General features: G+C 44.0%; 1 protein-coding gene and 1 long non-coding RNA gene across 6 annotated transcripts in view; one reads left to right on the top strand and one right to left on the bottom strand.

The window, feature by feature from the left end:
- Positions 1-1,549, bottom strand: part of LOC127003044 (uncharacterized) — a 3,006-nt gene extending 1,457 nt beyond the window's left edge. The window contains exons 1-2 of one of the 3 annotated variants that reach the window (XR_007756863.1): positions 1,406-1,549; positions 1-515 (exon numbers count right to left, since the gene is read on the bottom strand). The exon at positions 1-515 is cut by the window's left edge and continues 1,457 nt beyond it. This is a non-coding gene — a long non-coding RNA (uncharacterized LOC127003044). Of the gene's footprint in view, positions 516-813; positions 1,258-1,405 lie in introns of those variants that run through there. The other 2 variants (XR_007756862.1, XR_007756861.1) reach the window with 2 other exon arrangements.
- Positions 1,550-2,823: 1,274 nt separating this feature from the next.
- On the top strand, positions 2,824-18,893 carry LOC127003040 (afadin- and alpha-actinin-binding protein B-like). 3 transcript variants are annotated; one of them, XM_050869402.1, is made up of 14 exons: positions 2,827-3,346; positions 4,557-4,721; positions 5,025-5,204; positions 5,551-5,682; positions 6,817-6,885; positions 7,283-7,434; positions 8,498-8,639; positions 9,352-9,541; positions 10,196-10,324; positions 10,830-10,999; positions 12,440-12,538; positions 12,806-12,972; positions 13,956-14,003; positions 15,660-15,804. In XM_050869402.1, the coding sequence occupies exons 2-13, from the start codon at positions 4,557-4,559 to the stop codon at positions 13,993-13,995; spliced, it is 1,635 nt and encodes a 544-aa protein (XP_050725359.1). In that variant the 5' UTR covers positions 2,827-3,346; the 3' UTR covers positions 13,996-14,003; positions 15,660-15,804. The 3 variants fall into 3 exon arrangements, with proteins under 3 accessions (XP_050725357.1, XP_050725359.1, XP_050725358.1); XM_050869400.1 differs by lacking the exon at positions 13,956-14,003 and having other exon boundaries at positions 2,824-3,346; positions 15,660-18,893; XM_050869401.1 differs by lacking the exons at positions 2,827-3,346; positions 13,956-14,003 and adding an exon at positions 3,827-3,846 and having other exon boundaries at positions 15,660-18,893.
- The last annotated feature ends 1,514 nt before the right edge of the window (positions 18,894-20,407 follow it).

A 20,407-nucleotide genomic window follows, 5' to 3' on the forward strand; every position in this document is an offset into this window, starting at 1 on the left:
GCTTGTTATAATGCTTCTATGGTATTACATCGCCTATTTGTATCGCAGTCATTGTATCATGCTTTCTACAATGACTTCCCATAGTGCTGTAACGCCTCCTTCAATGAGTTTACAGGGACAGAAGGCTAGTCATAATGCTTCCGTCGCTTATCGTATTCGCTTTTTATATCGCAGTTATCGTAGTCGGGTTCCTGCAATGTACTCGGGGTAGTGATTTTTTTTTTTTTTTTTTTTTTTACAGCAAAGGAGACCGCTCAAGGGCAACAAAAAGAGTGCAGAGAAAAAAAAAAAAAAAAAGCCCGCTACTCACCGCTCCCACAAAACTATTGACTATTGTGTAGGTATAGGCTATTTAGTTTATCCAGACGACTTTTATAATGAAGTAAGCGATATGCAAGCTTGTTATAAATGGTTCATCGTATATGTGAGATTTGCAATAATACAATCATCGTTGTAGGAAACTGTAAAAATTGTATTCGTTGTGTAAAACCGCTTTATAGATTTTTTATAATGACCTTAATTGCTAGGCTGAAGATGACGAGGACAACGCGCTCATTGTACTAGTCACATTTTTCTACCATGCAGTCATCGTAGTCGGGTTCCTACAATGGATTCGTGGTATGAGAGGCTATGACTATTGTAAGTAGGCTATTCATTTTATCCAGACGACTTTTATAATGAAGTAAGCGATGCAAGCTTGTTATAAATAGTTCATCGTATATGTGAGATTTGCAATAATACAATCATCGTTGTAGGAAACTGTAAAAATTGTATTCGTTGTATTAAACCGCTTTTTAGATTTTTTATAATGACTTTGCTAGGCTGAAGATGACGAGGACAACGCGCTCATTGTACTTGTCACATTTTTCTACCATGCAGTCATCGTAGTCGGTTTCCTACAATGGATTCGTGGTATGAGAGGCTACGACTATTGTGTAGGTAGGCTATTCATTTTATCCAGACGAATTTTATAATGAAATGAGCGATGAAAGTTTGTTATAAATAGTTCATCGTATATGTGAGATTTGCAATAATACAATCATCGTTGTAGGAAACTGTAAAAATTGTATTCGTTGTGTAAAACCGCTTTTTAGATTTTTTATAATGACTTTGCTAGGCTGAAGATGACGAGGACAACGCGCTCATTGTACTAGTCACATTTTTCTACCATGCAGTCATCGTAGTCGGGTTCCTACAATGGATTCGTGGTATGAGAGGCTACGACTATTGTAAGTAGGCTATTCATTTTATCCAGACGAATTTTATAATGAAGTAAGAGCGATGCAAGCTTGTTATAAATAGTTCATCGTATATGTGAGATTTGCAATAATACAATCATCGTTGTAAGAAACTGTAAAAATTGTATTCGTTGTGTTAAACCGCTTTTTAGATTTTTTATAATGACTTTGCTAGGCTGAAGATGACGAGGACAACGCGCTCATTGTACTAGTCACATTTTTCTACCATGCAGTCATCGTAGTCGGGTTCCTACAATGGATTCGTGGTATGAGAGGCTACGACTATTGTACTTATTTTATCCAGACGACTTTTATAATGAAATGAGCGATGAAAGTTTGTTATAAATAGTTCATCGTATATGTGAGATTTGCAATAATACAATCATCGTTGTAGGAAACTGTAAAAATTGAATTCGTTGTGTAAAACCGCTTTATAGATTTTTTATAATGACCTTGCTAGGCTGAAGATGACGAGGACAACGCGCTCATTGTACTAGTCACATTTTTCTACCATGCAGTCATCGTAGTCGGGTTCCTACAATGGATTCGTCGTATGCGAGGCTATGACTATTGTACTTATTTTATCCAGACGACTTTTATAATGAAATGAGCGATGAAAGCTTGTTAAGAATAGTTCATCGTATTAGTGAGATTTGCAATAATACACTCATCGTTGTAAGAAGCTGTAAAAATTGTGTTCGTTGTATTAAACCGCTTTTTAGATTTTTATAATGACTGCCTGGCGCTCGATTGCACTAGTCATATTTTTCTACCATGCAGTCATCGTATATCAGTGTGTCAAACGCTTATCCATGGTATAATATATAATAATACCGCTTTCTACAGTGAATTTACCGTCTAATTAGGCTTCTCGATGACCTTTCTATACTTTCTCTCTTTCTTTCTGTTTATTTTTCTCTTTTCACTCATTTTTTCTTCTGTATTTATTTTTATTTTTACTTTATTTTTTCTTTGTAATAATGGTCTCGTCGGCTGGAATCGCTTTTATAATGCTGCCATGGTGTTGAATGCCTCGTGCGGGGCGTTCAGGGTGTGGAGGCGAGTTTTGTAAAGCATTGAATACCTTGAGGCTTGCTTTCCTTACCCAACACGTTAAAGGGGCTATTGGTGTAACGGAGATGTGCACTGAAGCCAAGCGCACATATAGCATATACCCCAAACTGTACCTTCTTGAGAGAGAGAGAGAGAGAGAGAGAGAGAGAGAGAGAGAGAGAGAGAGAGATTCTTTTCCTTCCGGCAGAATCTAAAAATAAATTATTGTATTGCAATTTACTCTCTCTCTCTCTCTCTCTCTCTCTCTCTCTCTCATGATGATATAGGTACGTAGATCTTGCTTCCTGAAGAGAGAGAGAGAGAGAGAGAGAGAGAGAGAGAGAGAGAGAGAGAGAGAGAGAGGGCGTGTCTGATGCAAAAAATAAAAAAAAAAGTAAAAATGAACGAGGAAATGAATAAATATACAGGAAAAATATATAGAAAAAAAAAGAAATAATTAATAAAACCACAAGGAGACGAAGAGGAGGAAACCAGATAGAGAGAGACAAAACATTCCCAGATTATCGTACGCTAAACGTATTTTCCGGTTTCTGGCCCATAAATACTGCAAAAAGAGCATCGATAATTACTGATTTTAACAATAATTACAAATTCATATCGTTATCTGTGTGGGTGCGATAGTTTTTGGTCGGAAATCGGCAAAAACTACTCCATGTACGACAATCTGGTAACATTGGAGAGAGAGAGCATGGAGGTAGAATTGGTGGAGTCGACATAATCTTCCCGAGCTGTCATATTTACGGCCGGGTGTCAGGTGTTGTCAGGTCAGGCTCCCTCTTAATGGGCTCGACCAGGCTCGCTCACCCCCATCTTCTGGCCGTAAATTTGATAGTTCGTCGGCTTCACCTCAATGAATGGGATTAGCGGGCCGTGTCGACTCCACCAATTCTACCTCCATGAGAAAGAGAGAGGGAGAGAGGAGGTAAACAAAGATCAGCTGAGCGGTTCCCTGACTGACTGGGTGACTGGTGACTGACCGGCGTGACTGCCCACCATTTAACTGTTTCATGGGGCTGTCCAGGCTATGAGAGAAGGTACGGAGGTCATCATCCCGTCACACGAGCTTATAATACTTAATAATTTGTGTTCCTGTGAGACACGTGGAGCCTTGAACGAGCGTCGCTTCGGCTTTCCCTTCTCATCAGCTGTTTCTAAATATAAATAAATAATAACTCGGAGATTAAATAAACCGCCTTGTATACCTTATTTAGCCTTAAAATCCCCTGAAATAAGGTTATGTGTGGGTCTAAGACTTCGATATTTAGTTTAGTTTCCCCTGTAATCGAATTTTTATGGTTGTTATTTAAGGGATTGTTAGTGATTTATTTTCATTTACAGGTCACTAGGATCTTAATAATGGTGTATTTGTGTCATGCTACCACCAGGGTCTTAAAGCTACCCCTGGAAATGACCCAAACTCCTCTGAAAGCCTTGTGGGTGTTTCTTCAGGTTCACGGTACAGAAGAAGGGTCATGCTACCATCAGGGTCATAAAGCTACCCCTGGAAATGACCCCATACTCCTAGGAAAGCCTTGTGAGTGTTTCTTCAGGTTCATGGTACAGAAGAAGGGTCATGCTACCACCAGGGTCATAAAGCTACCCCTGGAAATGACCCAAACTCCTAGGAAAGCCTTGTGAGTGTTTCTTAAGGTTCATGGTACAGAAGAAGGGTCATGCTACCACCAGGGTCAGAAAGCTACTCCTGGAAATGACCTAACAGCTATTTCTAAAGGTCAAGGAAAGGGTCATTCGGGTTCTAATGAGTGTTTCTTCGGGTTCATGGTACAGAAGAAGGGTCATACTACCATCAGGGTCATAAAACTACCCCTGGAAATGCTCCAAACTCCTAGGAAAGCCTTGTCAAATAGGTGAACTTGGGCGACGAAATGTTTAAAAATACAGCCCTTTCTCTGGTCTTCTGTGTTCTAAGGTCTTTGTTTTTTTATGTTCTCTGGTCTTGTATGTTCTCTAGTCTTTGGTCTTCTATGTTCTTTGGTCTTCTGTGTTCTCTGGTGAGGTGTGAAGGCTGGGTCTCTGGTGTGGTGGTGTCCTGTGAGTTGCTGGGTCTGGAGTTGCAAGTTATGAGCCAAGCCAGACTCCCATCACCTCCTTCTTTTGAGCTGTAATGCTTTGTATTGCTTCTTAGGTCCTCCTCCTCTCGTTCCTCTTTCCTTCTTATTCACACACTTTCCTTTTCAGTACTACGTGACTTTCCTAACTGCAATAAAGTCACTTATTTTCCAGATGTGTGAGAAGACTCGACGCGGGCAGCTTGCCTTCTGGGTGTCCCTGAAGGATGCCGGGGATGGCGGGGACCCCAGGCTGCTCAGGAACTCCTCGGCTCTGGAGGCGCTGCCCTACTTCTGCACCACCGCCAACCTGCAGAGTGCTGTGGTCTACCTCTCGCAGGTCAGCAGGCCGGGGGGAGAGGAAGGAAGGGAAGGTCCTGTGTAGGCTGAGGCAGGAAGGAAGGGAAGAAGTGAAGAAGGAGGAAGAGAGAGATAAAAAGTGAAGGGAAAGGATAAAAATAAGTTACTAAAGGGAGGTAAGAAAAGAGAAAAAAAGAAGAGAGAGACAGTTAAGAATAGGAAGTTGGTCAGTGGAGAAGATATATACAGGATAGGGAAAAAGGAAAGACCGTAGGAGTGTAGTTTATGGTATAGGCTCGCTCTCACTGCCCCTTCCCCCTACCACTCCTTCCCCCCTTCCCAGGAGCTGCAGGGTCTGGGTCTTGGCTGCCCCCTCATCGAGACGGAGGGCCAGCACGTGAACCTGGTGGCGCTGGTCAACGCGCTCTGGGAGGTGACGCAGCTGTACCGCTCCTCCGTGCGCGACACCAGCGTGCTGCAGGACCAGCGAAGGCGAGACACTGTTGACATGAACCACTTCCAGGTATGGGGTGCGGCAGGGAGAGAGGGAGAGAAAAAAAAATTAGAGGGGAAAAGAAAAAACACACACACAGAGAGAGAGAGAGAGAGAGAATTAAAAGAAAAAGATAGAGAGAGAAGAAAAGGAAGATGGAAAGAAAGAGGTAAAGAAAAAAATAACAAAATGAGAGAGAGAGAGAGAGAGAGAGAGAGAGAGAGAGAGAGCAAGACACACACACACACACACAGAGAGAGAGAGAAAGGTTAACGACTTGAAAATCATTTGGAATCCTTTTACAACACAGTCTTTGCAGGATCAGCATTTGCCCTCTTATAGCATCCTCATGTCCTCGTGTGTCCTATCCCTCCAGAACAGCATCAAGGACCTGCGGGGGGAGGTGGACGAGAAGGAGCGGCTGGTGTGTGAGGCGCAGGAGAAGGAGCGCCAGGCAGCCTCACACAGCAAGACCCTCGCCGCCAAGCTCAAGGCAGAGAAGGACGAGGTGAGGCCGAGAGTGTCCCGTTTGGGTGTCGAAAAATTATATGGTCACCCTCGTAAAATAATTGTCTTAGTCATTTTTTCAGTGATTTCCTGGTTTTTGTCTACATTAATTTTTCATCATGTGACGCCCGTTTTTGTACAGTTGCCTTCGTCATTCAGGGTCTGAGTGTTCTAGAATTGGCCTTTTCATTTCTGCCTAAATCTTGAGCCAAATGAGATGATGACGGTTCTTTTTCTGATTTCCTGTAAAGTTGAAAATAATGACAAGTGGTTTGTTTACGAAGGTGACGATATGGCTTTTAAAAATTGATTCTTGAGGCACTACCATCACTGTGTTTGTTGCCCTTTATATGAATGAAAGATTATATGTCTTCCAAAAATTGATTCTTGAGGCACTTCCATCACTGTGTTTGTTGCCCTTTATATGAATGAAAGATTATATGTCTTCTAAAAATTGATTCTTGAGGCACTTCCATCACTGTGTTTGTTGCCCTTTACTTTATATGAATGAAAAATGATATGGCTTCCAAAAATTGATTCTTGAGGCACTACCATCACTGTGTTTGTTGCCCTTTATATGAATGAAAAATGATATGGCTTCTAAAAATTGATTCTTGAGGCACTTCCATCACTGTGTTTGTTGCCCTTTATATGAATGAAAAATGATATGGCTTCTAAAAATTGATTCTTGAGGCACTTCCATCACTGTGTTTGTTGCCCTTTACTTTATATGAATAACTGACACACCTACATACTCCATTGCTGTGTACGCCACCTTGTATACTTCATTTTAGTGGGCTTTTTTTGGTGTTTTTATGTTCTTGTGGTATCTCTGTCGCTGCAACAAAGATTCACACATATGTACTCTGTCGCTTTGCTGCCTCCCTCCTTATATAGAGAATCATACACACACATACACACGCATAAGAACATAAGAACATCATACACATCTGTCCCCTTATTGAAGTCAGGCTGCTGAAAAATTTCCCATATGGCTTCTAAAAATGGATTCTCAGGCTACCATTGCTACTGTATTGGTCGCCTTTCACCTTGTATATACCTTGAATGATACGCATATACATTTGAAAGTGGCAGTATTGTAAGCTGATGATGATGATGATGATTTCTGCCGCAGGTCCGAAGGCTCACCAGCGTCATGCAGCAGCGCGAGGGACACCACCAGCACGAGCTCAAGAAGAAGGAGGTGAGTGGAAGGGACATTTGACAGGGTTGACGGGTGTGTGAATTGTGTGGGGAAGGGAGATTTGACAGGGTTGGAAGGTGTATGAATTGTTAGATGTGTGGGGAAGGGAGATTTGGCAGGTGTGTGAATTGTGTGGGGAAGGGACATTTGACAGGGTTGATGGCTGTATGAATTGTCAGATGTGTGGGGAAGGGACATTTGACAGGGTTGACGGGCGTTTGAATTGTCAGATGTGTGGGGAAGGGAAATTTGACAGGGTTGACAGGAAGGGTTGATGGGTTCTGGGACGTAGTAGTAGTTTTAATAGCAGCAGTATATCATCACCATTACTATATAAGTTTCCGCTGTATCAAGGCCTTTCCCAACCTCCTCCTCCTCCTTCCCTCCCCGCCACCAGATGGAGAATCTTCGCCTCCAGGACCGCCTCCATCGCCTGGTGTCGGGCGGCCGGGCATCAGAGTCCCGCCAGCCGTCCTTCAGCCTCTCCTCCACGCTGTCCCGCGCCAACAGGTCCAGGGCAAAGTGGAAGACCGAGGCGTCCAGTGTGAGGTGTGTGGGGGAGTGGATTCTGACCTTTTGACCTAACCCTTGACCTTTTGACCTAACCCTTGACCTTTTGACCTAACCCTTTGATCTTTTGACCTAACCCATTGACCTTTTGACCTAACCCTTTGACCTTTTGACCTAACCCACCTCAGCCTAACCTAACCTGACCTCACCCAATCTAACCAAGTCTGACCTAACTAACTTGACCTGATCTAACTCACATCAACAGCGCAACATAACCTAACATAACATAGCATAACCCACTTCAGCCTAACTTAACAAGACCTCACCCAACCTCAACCCAACCTAACCAAGTCTGACCCAACTATCTTGACCTGACCTAACCCACATCAACAACATAACCTGACCTAACATAACATAACATGACCTAACTAGCCTAACCTGACCTAACCCACACCAGCAATGTAACCTAACCTAACATAACATAACTTGACCTCAACTAACTTCAACCCAACATGACCTAGCTAGCCTAACCTGACCTAACCCACATCTGCAACCTAACCTGACCTCACCCAACTTCATCCCAGCCTAACCAAGCCTGACCTGACCTAACCCAACGTAATGTGACCCCAAGACCGAGGCATCAAGTGTGAGGTGTGTACGTGCGTTTGTGTGTTTCCTTCTGCCCTTACCTGACCTAACCTGACACGATCTATTTTCCACTCACATCCATGACTCTCTCTCTCTCTCTCTCTCTCTCTCTCTCTCTCTCTCTCTCTCTCTCTCTCTCTCTCTCTCTCTCTCTCTCTCTCTCTCTCTCTCTCTCGTTTTTTTATTCCTTTGAGTTTCATCCACTGATCCATGTAACCTTCTTCCACCCATGCCCTCCACTCCTCCTCCTCCTCCTCCTCCTCCTCCTCTTCCTCCTCCTCCTCCTCCCTCGCCATAGGTTAAACAGACACCCTCACCAGAGATTAAACAGACACCCTCGCCATAGGTTAAACAGACACCCTCACCAGAGATTAAACAGACACCCTCGCCATAGACCGATAGGTTTTCTGGTGTCTGTTCCTCCTATGTATTCCTATGTATTCCTCTTCCGCAGGCACGAGGAGGAGCTGTACAAGCGCGTCCTGGCCCACTATGAGGCGTGGATCGGGCAGGTCAACGAGGAGAATGGTCAGCTCAAGTCCAGCCTCCTCAGAATATCCTCCAGCGTGTCCAAGGCCGTCGAAAAGTACTCCAAGGTAATGATGTTGGACGCTTCTGTTTGTATTTATTTGTTTGTTGATTTGATTTGATTTTTTATTTATTTAGTTGTCTTTTTTTTCCCTTTCCCTCTGTCTTTCTTTTTTTTTCTTTCATTCTTTTTCTCTTTTTCTTATTTTTTGTTTGTTTGTTTGTTTCTTTCTTTCCCTATCTCTCTGTTTTTCTCTTTCATTTTCTCTCTTTTTCTCTTTCATTCTCTCTCTCTCTCTCTCTCTCTCTCTCTCTCTCTCTCTCTCTCTCTCTCTCTCTCTCTCTCTCTCTCTCTCTCTCTCTCTCTCTCCTTCTGTCTTTTTTTCTTTCTCTCCCTCTCTCTTTTTTTTTCTTTCTCTCTCTCTCTCTCTCTCTCTCTCTCTCTCTCTCTCTCTCTCTCTCTCTCTCTCTCTCTCTCTCTCTCTCTCTCTCTCTCTCTCTCTCTCTCTCTCTCTCTCTCTCTCTCTCTTTGTTTCTTTCTTTCCTTCCTTCATTTTTTTCCTCACTTTTTCTGTTTTTTTCCTTCCTCTCTTTCTTCCTCTCCCTCTTTTTCTCATTCTTTTTTTTCTTTATTTCTTCTCTCCTTTTTTTTCCTTTTTCCTCTCCTCCTTTCTCTCTTTCCTTCATTCATTCTCTCATCCAGTCACTTATTTTATCCATCCATCCATCTATCTATCTGTCTTCATCCACTCATCCACCTCCCCATCTCTCCCCCCCCAGCAAGTGGATATGGTACCAGAGCTTCCGGACGGGGACATGAACTCATCCACGACGTCATCCACCTTCAGCATGGACAGCCTGGATGATCTTGCCGTCAACATGGAGTTCCCGGCGTACAGAGACCGCCTCCAGCAAGCCTTCGACCAGAACATGAGGACGATGGTGTTGATGCTGGAGGAGGCCGCTGGGGGTAGGTGGTGCTGGTGGTAGTGGGGGTGGTGCTGGTGGTAGTGGTGGTGGTCAATCTGGTTATTAGTTTGTGTGAAGGGAGAAAGGAAGGAAGGGAAGGGAGAGAGGGAGAAAGGGAGAGGGGAAGGGAAGGTAGGGATAGGGAGGGAAGGAAGGAAGGAAGGGAGGAAATAAGGCAAGAGGAAGGAAGGGAAGAAGGGGAGGAGGAAAAAGTGGAAAGAAGGCAAGGGGAAGGAAGGGAAGAAGGGGAGGGAAGGGAAGCAGAATGAAAGAAAAGGAAGGGAAGGCAAGGTAAGGAAGGCAAGGAAAGGAAAGGAAGGGAAGGGAAGGAAAGAAAGGGGAGGAAGGAAGGGAGGGAAAGGGAAGGGAAGAAGGAGAAGGAAGGGAGGGAAAGAGAAGGGAAGAAGGAGAAGGAAGGAAGGAAAGGGGAGGAAGGAAGGGAGGGAAAGGAAAGAAAAGGAGAGGGGAAGGAAGGGAAGGGATAGGGAAGGCAAGAAAAGAAAGGGAGGGGAAGGAAGGAAGCAGAAGGAAAGAAAAGGAAGGGAAAGAAAGGAAGGAAGGAAAGGGAAAGGAAGGAAAGGGAAGGGAAGGAAAGGCAAGGGAAAGAAATAGCCTGCCTTATCCTGCCTCACACTCAAATCCAAATCCCTTTCAGCGCGGCGGAACGACAACACTGCCAGCACAGAGAGGGAGAAGGAGCTGAAGGGGGAGCTGGATGACCTGAGGAGGCAGCTGAAGGCCACCAGGGAGGAGTTGGGGTCACACACTTATGCTGTTGAGAAGTGTGAGTGTGTGTGTGTGTGGTAGGCCTAGTGTGTGTGTGTGAGCGGTAGGCCTAGAGTGTGTTCGGTATTTACGGACTTCTATTTTTTGTTGTTTTTGTTGTTTTTTGTTTTACGTCGCGGCCTATTGCACCATTAAGCTTTTTTTATCTAGTCTTTCTATCTAATCTATTCCCATTAATCTATTTCCTCTCTCTTCTTTCTCTCTTCCTTCTCTCTAATCTATTCCTCTTCAAATCTCCCTTTTCTCTAATCTATTCCCTTCAAATCTAATCTATTCCCTTCTAATCTATTCCCTCTCTAATCTATTCCTCTTCTAATCTATCCCTCTCTCTAATCTATTCCTCTCTAATCTATCCCTCTCTCTAATCTATCCCTCTCTCCTCCCTCTCTCTAATCTATTCCCTTCTTCTAATCTATTCCCTCTTTCTAATCCATTCCTCTTCTAATCTATTCCCTCTCTCCTCCCTCTCTCTAATCTATTCCCTTGTCTGTCCCTCTCCGCAGACGACCCCGAGAAGGCCACAGGGAGGGATGCGTCGTTCCTGGTGGAGGGGCAGCTGGTGGAGGAGGAGGAGGGGCTGGTGAAGGAGAGGCAACGGCTGGCGAGGGAGCGGGAGATGATGGAGGAGGAGAGGCGGAGCTTTGCCGAGGCCACCATCAGGCTCAACAGGGAGGTGAGGGAGAGAGAGAGAGAGAGAGAGAGAGGATGAGTGAAGGGAAAGGAAGGGAAGGGAGAGAGAAAGATGGAAGGAGTGTGTGATGCCGAGAGAGAGAGAGAGAGAGAGAGAGAGAGAGAGAGAGAGAGAGAGAGAGAGAGAGAGAGAGAGAGAGAGAGAGAGAGAGAGAGAGAGAGAGAGAGAGAGAGAGAGAGAGAGAGAGAGAGAGATATATATGGAAGGAGTGTGTGATGCCGTGAGAGAGAGAGAGAGTGAAGGGAAAGGAAAGGAAGGGAAGGGAGAGAAAGGTGGAAGGAGTGTGTGATGCTGAGAGAGAGAGAGAGAGAGAGAGAGAGAGAGAGAGAGAGAGAGAGAGTTTCCCTTGTTTATATCAATATTAATGTATTTATTCATCTCTGTCTTGTTTCTTATTTGCGTATCTATATAGGAGTGTTGGGTGGAGCTTGTCTATTGTCCATGTATCTATCAAGTCCTGTACCTTTACATTTATCTAGCATTAGCTATCTGCCTTAAACTTGTGTGTGAAGGAAAGGAAGGAAGGGAAGGGAAAGGAAAGGAAGTGAGGGGAAGGGATGGGGATTAAAGGAAAGGGAAGGAAGAGAAGGGGAAGGAGAGAAAGGGAAGGGGAAGGAAGGAAGGGAAGGAGAGACAGGGAAGTAGAGAAAGGGAAGGAAGAGAAGGTGAAGGAAGGAAAGGGATGAAAACTCCTCCCTGTCAGTGCTGGCATCACCTTCTCCCACAACAGTCATGAAGAGCAGCTCTGTTTGTTCTCTGAAGAGAAGGACTTGATGCACTGTACAGCTTCTGCACAAGCTTGGAGTGGCACAGTACCAACCCCAAGACGGCAGCAAGCAATCTTTTTTTGTAACATTTAATTAATGAATTGTGTTAGAAAACATTTTTTTTATCTTAAAACCTATTTTGGATGAGAAATGTTAACAAAAATCAACCGAAAATGTCACAAAAATGTAATTGATTTATTTATAAAACCAGATTTTTAAAAAATCGACGTAGCCCAAAACCTGACCTGATCCAGAGAAACGCGGGGCTTTCAGATTCAGTGGTGAAACTTTGTCCTGAGTGTTGAAAAAACTTAGACAGCTTACATTTTTTTTAACCCAATGTTATCTATGTTATCATATCATTTCTCTATCTGTTATTTCATTTCATCTCTATCTTATTATTATATCAGTTCTCCATCCGTTATCTTAGCATTTTTCTCATTATAATTATCTGTCTCTTATCATATCAGTTATCTGGCTATCTTATCAATGTTATCTTATCTTATCTATGTTATCTGCTGCAGTATTTACCTTATCTCACAATTATGTCATCTTATCAGTATTATCATAGTCTTTACGTCCCTCAGCGCTGCCTCCGTTAAGAATTGAGAACTGTGTAATCAATTCCCTTCGTTCTCTCCTCCTTTCCCGTCAGAGGGCAGCGTTTGAGGCCGAGAAGGGTGAGCTGCTGAAGGAACAGTTTCTGCAGGACCTTCCCGCCACTCTGGAGGCCGACCTGACCCTCATTGGGCAGGTAGGTTACTCGAGAGGTCACACAGTTTAATGTTATCTAGCCTAACATGGCCTATTACCTGACTAAACCAGACCCAACCACCCTATACCTAACCTAACCTACCCAACCCAAATCTACCCTTACCTAACCTAGCCTAACCTGATTTAACCTATCCTAACCTAATCTAACCAACCCTACCCTACCCTAGCCTACTCTAACCCTAATCTAACCTACCCTAACTAAACCTGCCCTACCCTACTCTAACTGCACCTCCCTTGCCTCCCCCAGGACAGCTGCGGCAGCCTCTCCAGCGGCAGCATTGGTGAGATCTTTGACTCCCCGCAGCGCATGGTGGCGTTGCCCAACATAACATCGCCCACCGGGAACATCAACTACGTGCCCGGGTCGTCCCTCGTCCTGGGTCCCAGCAGGCTCTCCAAACAGCAGCAGCAGCAGTGAGTAGTGTGCTGTGTGCTGTGTGCCGCCCTGTGCATGGTGAGGCAGGCCGGGGTGGGCTGGGCCGCCTGCACCCCTTCATTTCTCTTGCCTGCATGCCCAGGGGACAGAGAGGCTGTGTGTGGTGTGCCGGGCCATCTACAAGTGAAGGAAAGGTTGTCTGGGTGTTCTGTAGAATGTTTTTATAAAGGGTGTTGCTAAAAAATGTGGCAGTGCATTCTGTTATATATATATATATATATATATATATATATATATATATATATATATATATATATATATATATATATATATATATATATATATATATATATATATATATATTATATGACACTTTGCTTTGTTATTTAGTTGTACTTTGGGAATAAAAATTATGTGGGTTTGATATAACATGGGAGTTAATGCATTATATATTATTATTATGATGGTGATGATTATTGATGGTAATAGTAATATTATTATAATTATCATTCATTATTATTATTGTTATTACTAGTATTACTTAATGACTGACGCGCTGAGCCCGGCCCTCAAGACAGTCTGCAGCTCAGGGTCACAGGCTAACAGTGCCAGGGACACTCACTGCTGCAGAACCTTGATTTTGTGAACCTTGATTTTGTGAACCTTGATTTTGTTTATCTCATTTTTGTGAACTTGAGTTTTTTTCTTCTTTCATCTTTGTCTTCAATTTTGTTCCCTTGGGTTTGTGAACCTCAATTTAGTGAACCTCAGTCTTCATAAACCACAATTTCTTTCACTGACTCATATTTTGGATTTCACAGACAAATTCAAACACTTATTCACAAACCTCAAACTCCCTTCTGTTCTGACAAACCTTCCTTGCCTTCCCTCCATTAGTCCTCAAAATCATGGGTCACCAGGATGTAGATTATTATTATTATTACTATTACTGTTATTACTATTCCCAGTAGACTAACCCTTGAGTGTGGACTAACCCATGTGCTGTTGTCTCTGTTTATAGTGATTCTAAAAAAGGTCGCGGCTCATCCAGGAGACTGTGATTGCATTGGTAAGTCTCTCTCTCTCTCTCTCTCTCTCTCTCTCTCTCTCTCTCTCTCTCTCTCTCTCTCTCTCTCTCTCTCTCTCTCTCTCTCTCTCTCTCTCTCTCTCTCTCTCTCTCTCTCTCTCTCTCTCTCTCTCTCTCTCTCTCTCTCTCTCTCTCTCTCTCTCTCTCTCTCTCTCTCTCTCTCTCTCTCTCTCTCTCTCTCTCTCTCTCTCTCTCTCTCTCTCTCTCTCTCTCTCTCTCTCTCTCTCTCTCTCTCTCTCTCTCATAATCTTTAAGGACTAAGAATGATATATTGCAAAGGTTTTAAAAGGGCAAATTTATTATATATATTTTCATTCAGTTTAGTAAGAGCAAAAAAAAATGCTCCATACAAAATATTTAAGAAGCCTCAAAAATTATGTATCGCAACTCATAAAAAAGAAAGGTATTGAGATGATTTTACAGTGTTGGAACTTGAGAGACAAACCTAAACACATCAGTACTTCCTTTAGACTTTAGGTAATACAGAAATAATCAGTGCCCACTTATTTTAAACTAGGTTATACAGAAATAATCAGTGCCCACTTATTTTAAACTAGGTAATACAGAAATAATCAGTGCCCACTTATTTTAAACCAAAGACCAACACATCACAGCTTCCTATAACACCAAGACACGCGGTTACTCCTCTGTGTGGCCGAGGGAAACAGTCATGATGGGAGCCTGAGATGTTTGGTAGTATGGTCCTTAATCAGTGTTCCCTTATTTTAAACCAAAGACCAACACATCACAGCTTCCTATAACACCAAGACACCTGGTTACTCTTCTCTGTGGCTGAGGGAAACTGTCATGATGGGAGCCTGAGATGTTTGATAGTATGGTCCTTAATCAGTGTTCCCTTATTCTGAACCAAAGACCAACACATCACAGCCTTCCTTTAACACCAAGACACACGGTTACTCCTCTCTGTGGCTGAGGGAAACTGTCATGATGGGAGCCTGAGATGTTTGATAGTATGGTCCTTAATCAGTGTTCCCTTATTTTAAACCAAAGACCAATACATCACAGCTTCCTATAACACCAAGACACCCAGTTACTCTTCTCTGTGGCTGAGGGAAACAGTCATGATGGGAGCCTGAGATGTTTGATAGTATGGTCCTTAATCAGTGTTCCCTTATTCTGAACCAAAGACCAACACATCACAGCTTCCTATAACACCAAGACACGCGGTTACTCCTCTCTGTGGCCGTGGGAAACTGTTATAATGGACACCTGAGACTTTTGATAACATGGATGGTATACAACACTCCCTTATTCTGAACCAAAGACCAACACATCACAGCTTCCTATAACACCAAGACACCCAGTCACTCTTCTCTGTGGCTGAGGGAAACTGTCATGATGGGAGCCTGAGATGTTTGATAGTATGGTCCTTAATCAGTGTTCCCTTATTTTAAACCAAAGACCAACACATCACAGCTTCCTTTAACACCAAGACACCTGGTTACTCTTGTCTGTGGCCATGGGAAACACTCGTAATGGGAGCCTGAGACATTTTATAATATGGACCGTATACAACACCCCCTTATTCCGAACCAAAGACCAATGCCTCACAGCTTCCACAAACTTTTACGAACACACACAGTATCATGCCCTCCTAACCTGACCCTCCATCCTCAGAGACAGCTATGGGTCACCAGGGGGTAGGTCAGCCTTCCGGTTCAGGTCAGCGCCGGCCAGCAGGGCTTCCTCCATCCCCAGGCAGGCCGAGGACAGGGAGGCCACCCCCCAGCGAGGCTCCAGCACCAGCATCCGTCCACCACACTCCCGCCCGCGCACCCTAGAGAGACTACGCCGTAAATCGCACTTGAGTACTTCGGTCAAGAACAGAAGTCAGAGTCAAGACAACCTGGTACGCGACAGCAGCAAGGGCAGACACACTACGCCCCAATTGGAGGGTGTCCCGGGCTGCCCCTCCGACCCACACACCTTCAAAGCCAACGTACAGCAACACAAGGACTTTCTGGACTGTGTGCGGCGTGACAGACTCTACTCCGACCCTCCCAGCTACTCCAGGGACGCGTCGCCGTACATGAAACACCACTCGGGGTCGCTAAGCACGTCGCAGTGGGCCAGGTTGGATGCACACTCACACGACAATATCCTCAATCCCACAGCAAGATCGGATACCTTTTCCCAAGAGGACCTGTTCGCCAACCCTCTAAGCTACTCCAGAGAGGGATCACCGTACGCCAGAAGGCACTTGGGGTCACATAAAGGGGTTAGATCAGATGCGTTCTCACAGGAGGATTTATCAGATGTCACAGCGAGTTACCGAAGAGATGCATACTCTCAGGAGAATCTATTTGACCCTCCGAGCTATGCAAGAGATGAATCACCGTACTCTAAAAGGCATTCAACCCCACATCAGACCTCGCAGGGTATTCAATCTCATACTTTTAGCCAAGAGAGCCTAAACGATGCTATAAGCCACCAGGATAGGCTATTCAAACCCACATCCAGCACCTCCACAAGGGATTCAAGCTCACTACTGACCTCACATAGTATTCAATCTGATCTGGATGACCTGCACAACCCCACAAGCCACCAGGATAGGCTATTCAAACCCACATCCAGCACCTCCACAAGGGATTCTGAACCCACAAAGAGGCATTCAAACCCACATAAGGCCTTGCATGGGGTTCGATCCAATTCCCAGGACCTATTCGAAACTTCAGCGGTGAGTTCCACAGGGAAGAACAGCACAGTGGAGGCCTTGGAAGCTGACCTGGCTGAGTTGATGGAGCAGGTCACAGGTCATAAAAAGCCCCCAACACCAGGGTCAGCACTAAGCCACCCAGACACCCAGACCACTCAGCAAAGACCACCACCACCACCACCACGACCGTCCCACCAAACTGACGCAACCCAAACCACCGAAATCTCCAAATACACAAAACCACCACCACCGTTACTGCAACTGTCACCTTACCCCAGTGACTCTTTGACCCACCCAGCCCAGGTCACCCAGGCCAAGAAGGGCAGGCCTAAGATGCTCTCCCTCTTCAGGACAGCCCCCGGGAGTCTGTTCAGCAGCCGTAGGGGGAGCCTGGACCTGTCCCCCTCAGAGCCTGGTGGAAAGAAGCTGCAGAAGGGAGGAGGGAAGAAGGCAGGGAATTAGTTGGTGATGGGAGACAGGGAAGATGAGGAGTTAGGTCACCATGGCGCTAAGCAGACATAGGATTAGGTCATCATTGGCTGAGACATTCACTTAAGTTGTCATAAGCAAAAAAATTCTGTACTTCTTTTCCAAGTTGTGTGTTTGCATGAGTGTCCAGCTGTGATGGCGGTGCTCACTGGCTGAGTTCATTGTGACTCATCATTGTTTGTTACTGGAGCAGTGTGAGCCAGGGGCGTGCGTGCCCACACCTGTAATAGGAGAGGTCTTTTGACACTAAATGTGGCCCTCCTTTGTGGCCACGTGGAGTGGGCTGAGTGGCGAGGGAGGCCAGCTTCATCACCTGGAGTTCAGGGTTTTGAAAAATTGGGACTTTTGTCCCAGTATTTTATTTTGACTTTCTCAGAAAGTTGACTTTTTAGCAGATGGGGGTCGTCCAACCCCCCTCCCTCCTGGAGTATGGCCCTGTGAATGGTTCTAATATTAGTTTTTCGTTTTACTTTCTCAGAAAGTGAACCTTTTAGCAGATGGGGGGTGTCCACCCCCCCATCTGGGGCCCTGTGAATGGTTCCAGTATTTGTTTTTCTTTGACAGTCATCTCTGCAGCACAGGCTGGTGGGTGTTGGTCTGGCGCCTGGTCCCACCCTGTGCAGCTCAGTCATTGGTTTCTGCTCAGTATTCATCCTCTGTGCCAGGGAAGAGAATGATCTCAGTGGTAGGGAGTTTAGGTTTAGTTTTTGTATGTTTTTAGTCTAGAATCAAGATGATTGTGTTAAGTGTAAGGACCTCCATCTCTTCATCTAGTCATGCATAAGGTACTCTGATATTCATGTTGGTTTAGTCAGTGTTCCGTGCCTTAGAAGCATCTCATTAGTGTGCCTAGGCATCGTACTGTTAGAACGCACATATCCCAAGCAACTTATTTATGTATTCTTCAGTTCAGCATCATAAGAATACAGATTTTTTTATTCACAAGATGAACAGTGTGACTCTACTGCCATCAAGGAAGGACTTATGCACCACCACCAACACATGTACATAGACTTGTAACCTCTACGTGACAGGACACTCGGTATGCCTTCGTCCATATGCAAGACTTGAACCTAACCTCAGCCGTCACACACACAGGGTTGAGGCATCTATAAGGATTCCCATAAGTGTATTGTTGGGAATTGAGGGTTGTTTGGGAAATAATGGTAATCTATAAGCGACACGGAGCATTTGACCCACAACTGCTAATATTGATGCTCCATTACTTCCCAAACAACCCTTAATTCCTTACAGTATAATAGGAGAATCGACTTCCATCACTTATACACATTCTCAGCCACCTTACATACAGGGTTAGGCGTTTATAGGGATTCTGATATGTGTATAATAGGAGAATCGACTTCCATCACTTATACACATTCCCAGCCACCTTACATACTGGGTCAGGCGTCTATAGGGATTCTGATAAGTGTATAATAGGAGAATCGACTTCCATCACTTATAAATATTCTCAGCTTCCTTACATACAGGGTTGAGGCATCTATAGGAGAATCGGCTTCCATCCCTCATACATGTTCATAGCCACAGGGTCAGGCGTCTATAGGGATTCTGATATGTATGTAATAGGAGAATCAACTTCCATGCGCTAACCTCAACCACCTTATATACAGGGTTAGGCGTCTATAGAGATTCTCATATGTGTATAATAGGATCGACTTCCATCCCTTATACATATTCTTAGCCAACTTACATACAGGGTTAGGCGTTTATAGGGATTCTCAAGTGTATTATAGGAGGATCAGATTCTATTCCTTATACACATTCTCTTAAGTGTATAAAATCTCGATGGTTGACTTCCATCCCTCGTACTAATTTGTTTCTTATAGAGGGATGCAAATGTGTGTTTTACGAGCATGTATTTACAATGGGGTCTGTGGAAACGAACCTCCTGTGATTTATAAAGGGTTGGGAGTGTGTATGGAGGTTCTGATGCAAAGTATATGGACTCTATGGACTTAAACCTTTATATGGAGGTTCTGATGCAAAGTGTATGGACTCTATGGACTTAAACCTTTATATGGCTGTTCTAATGCAACTCAAGCCAACCCTATACAATTTATACAGTGTTAGCCATGTGTACAGAGGTTCCAATGCAAAGTGTATGGACTCAACTCAACCTCATGCAGTTTTTAAAGGGTTGGGAGTGTGCGGAAAGGTTCTGACGGCTAGTTTCTATAAAGGTTCTGATCCAAAGTGTACAGTGGGTTCAATTACAGAGGTTCCAATGCCAAGTATACAGACTGAACCTAACCTCATTCAATTCATACAGTGTTGGAAGTGTTTAAAGAGGTTCTGATTCCAAGTTGATCCTGATGCCACAGCTAGAAGGATTGAAGTGTGCATAGAGGGATTCTGATGCTGCCAAGAGTATGTATGTACTTAAAATGACCTTGTACAAGATATATATTAAATAGGTTGTTAGTGTATAATCTCTCTCTCTCTCTCTCTCTCTCTCTCTCTCTCTCTCTCTCTCTCTCTCTCTCTCTCTCTCTCTCTCTCTCTCTCTCTCTCTCTCTCTCTCTCTCTCTCTCTCTCTCTCTTTCTATCTTTCTATCTATCTATCTTTCTATCTTCCTATCTAGCTACATATCTTTTTATCTATCTATCTATCTCAGTATTGGTATAAGAGAGGCTGCAGAGGATTCAGTATCAGTCAGTCTTTGCAGCCCAACACATGAGCTTCAATAGAGTAGGATAACCCTGTAGTATTTTAAGGTATCCAATCCCCTTTTTATTTACATCCTACTACTACTACTACTATGACTACTACTACTACTACTACTACTATGACTACTACTACTACTACTACTACTACTACTACTACTACTACTACTACTACTACTACTACTACTACTACTACTACTACCATTCATTCTTAAACAGTATATTGTATTTATTTATTTATTTTGTGTGTTTGTGTGTGTGTTTAGCCAAAGAGGATAAGGTAATGAGATAAGACTGTCCTTTTTTATAATGCTCGCAAAAATAAATGAATCTTTGATAGAATTTGATCCTTTTATTGTCTGTTGAAGAGATGCTGGAGGGGAGAGAGAGATGCTGGGTGTATCAGAAGAATGCTGGAGAGAGAGAGAGAGAGAATGATTGATTGATTGATGGTTTATTGTTGCAGGTAAACAACAAGGGAGAAAGATAATAAACTAAGGCAATCTCTCTCTCTCTCTCTCTCTCTCTCTCTCTC

The sequence above is a fragment of the Eriocheir sinensis genome, chromosome 24 (genome assembly GCF_024679095.1).
Source record: "Eriocheir sinensis breed Jianghai 21 chromosome 24, ASM2467909v1, whole genome shotgun sequence".
NCBI classification, from domain to species: domain Eukaryota; kingdom Metazoa; phylum Arthropoda; class Malacostraca; order Decapoda; family Varunidae; genus Eriocheir; species Eriocheir sinensis.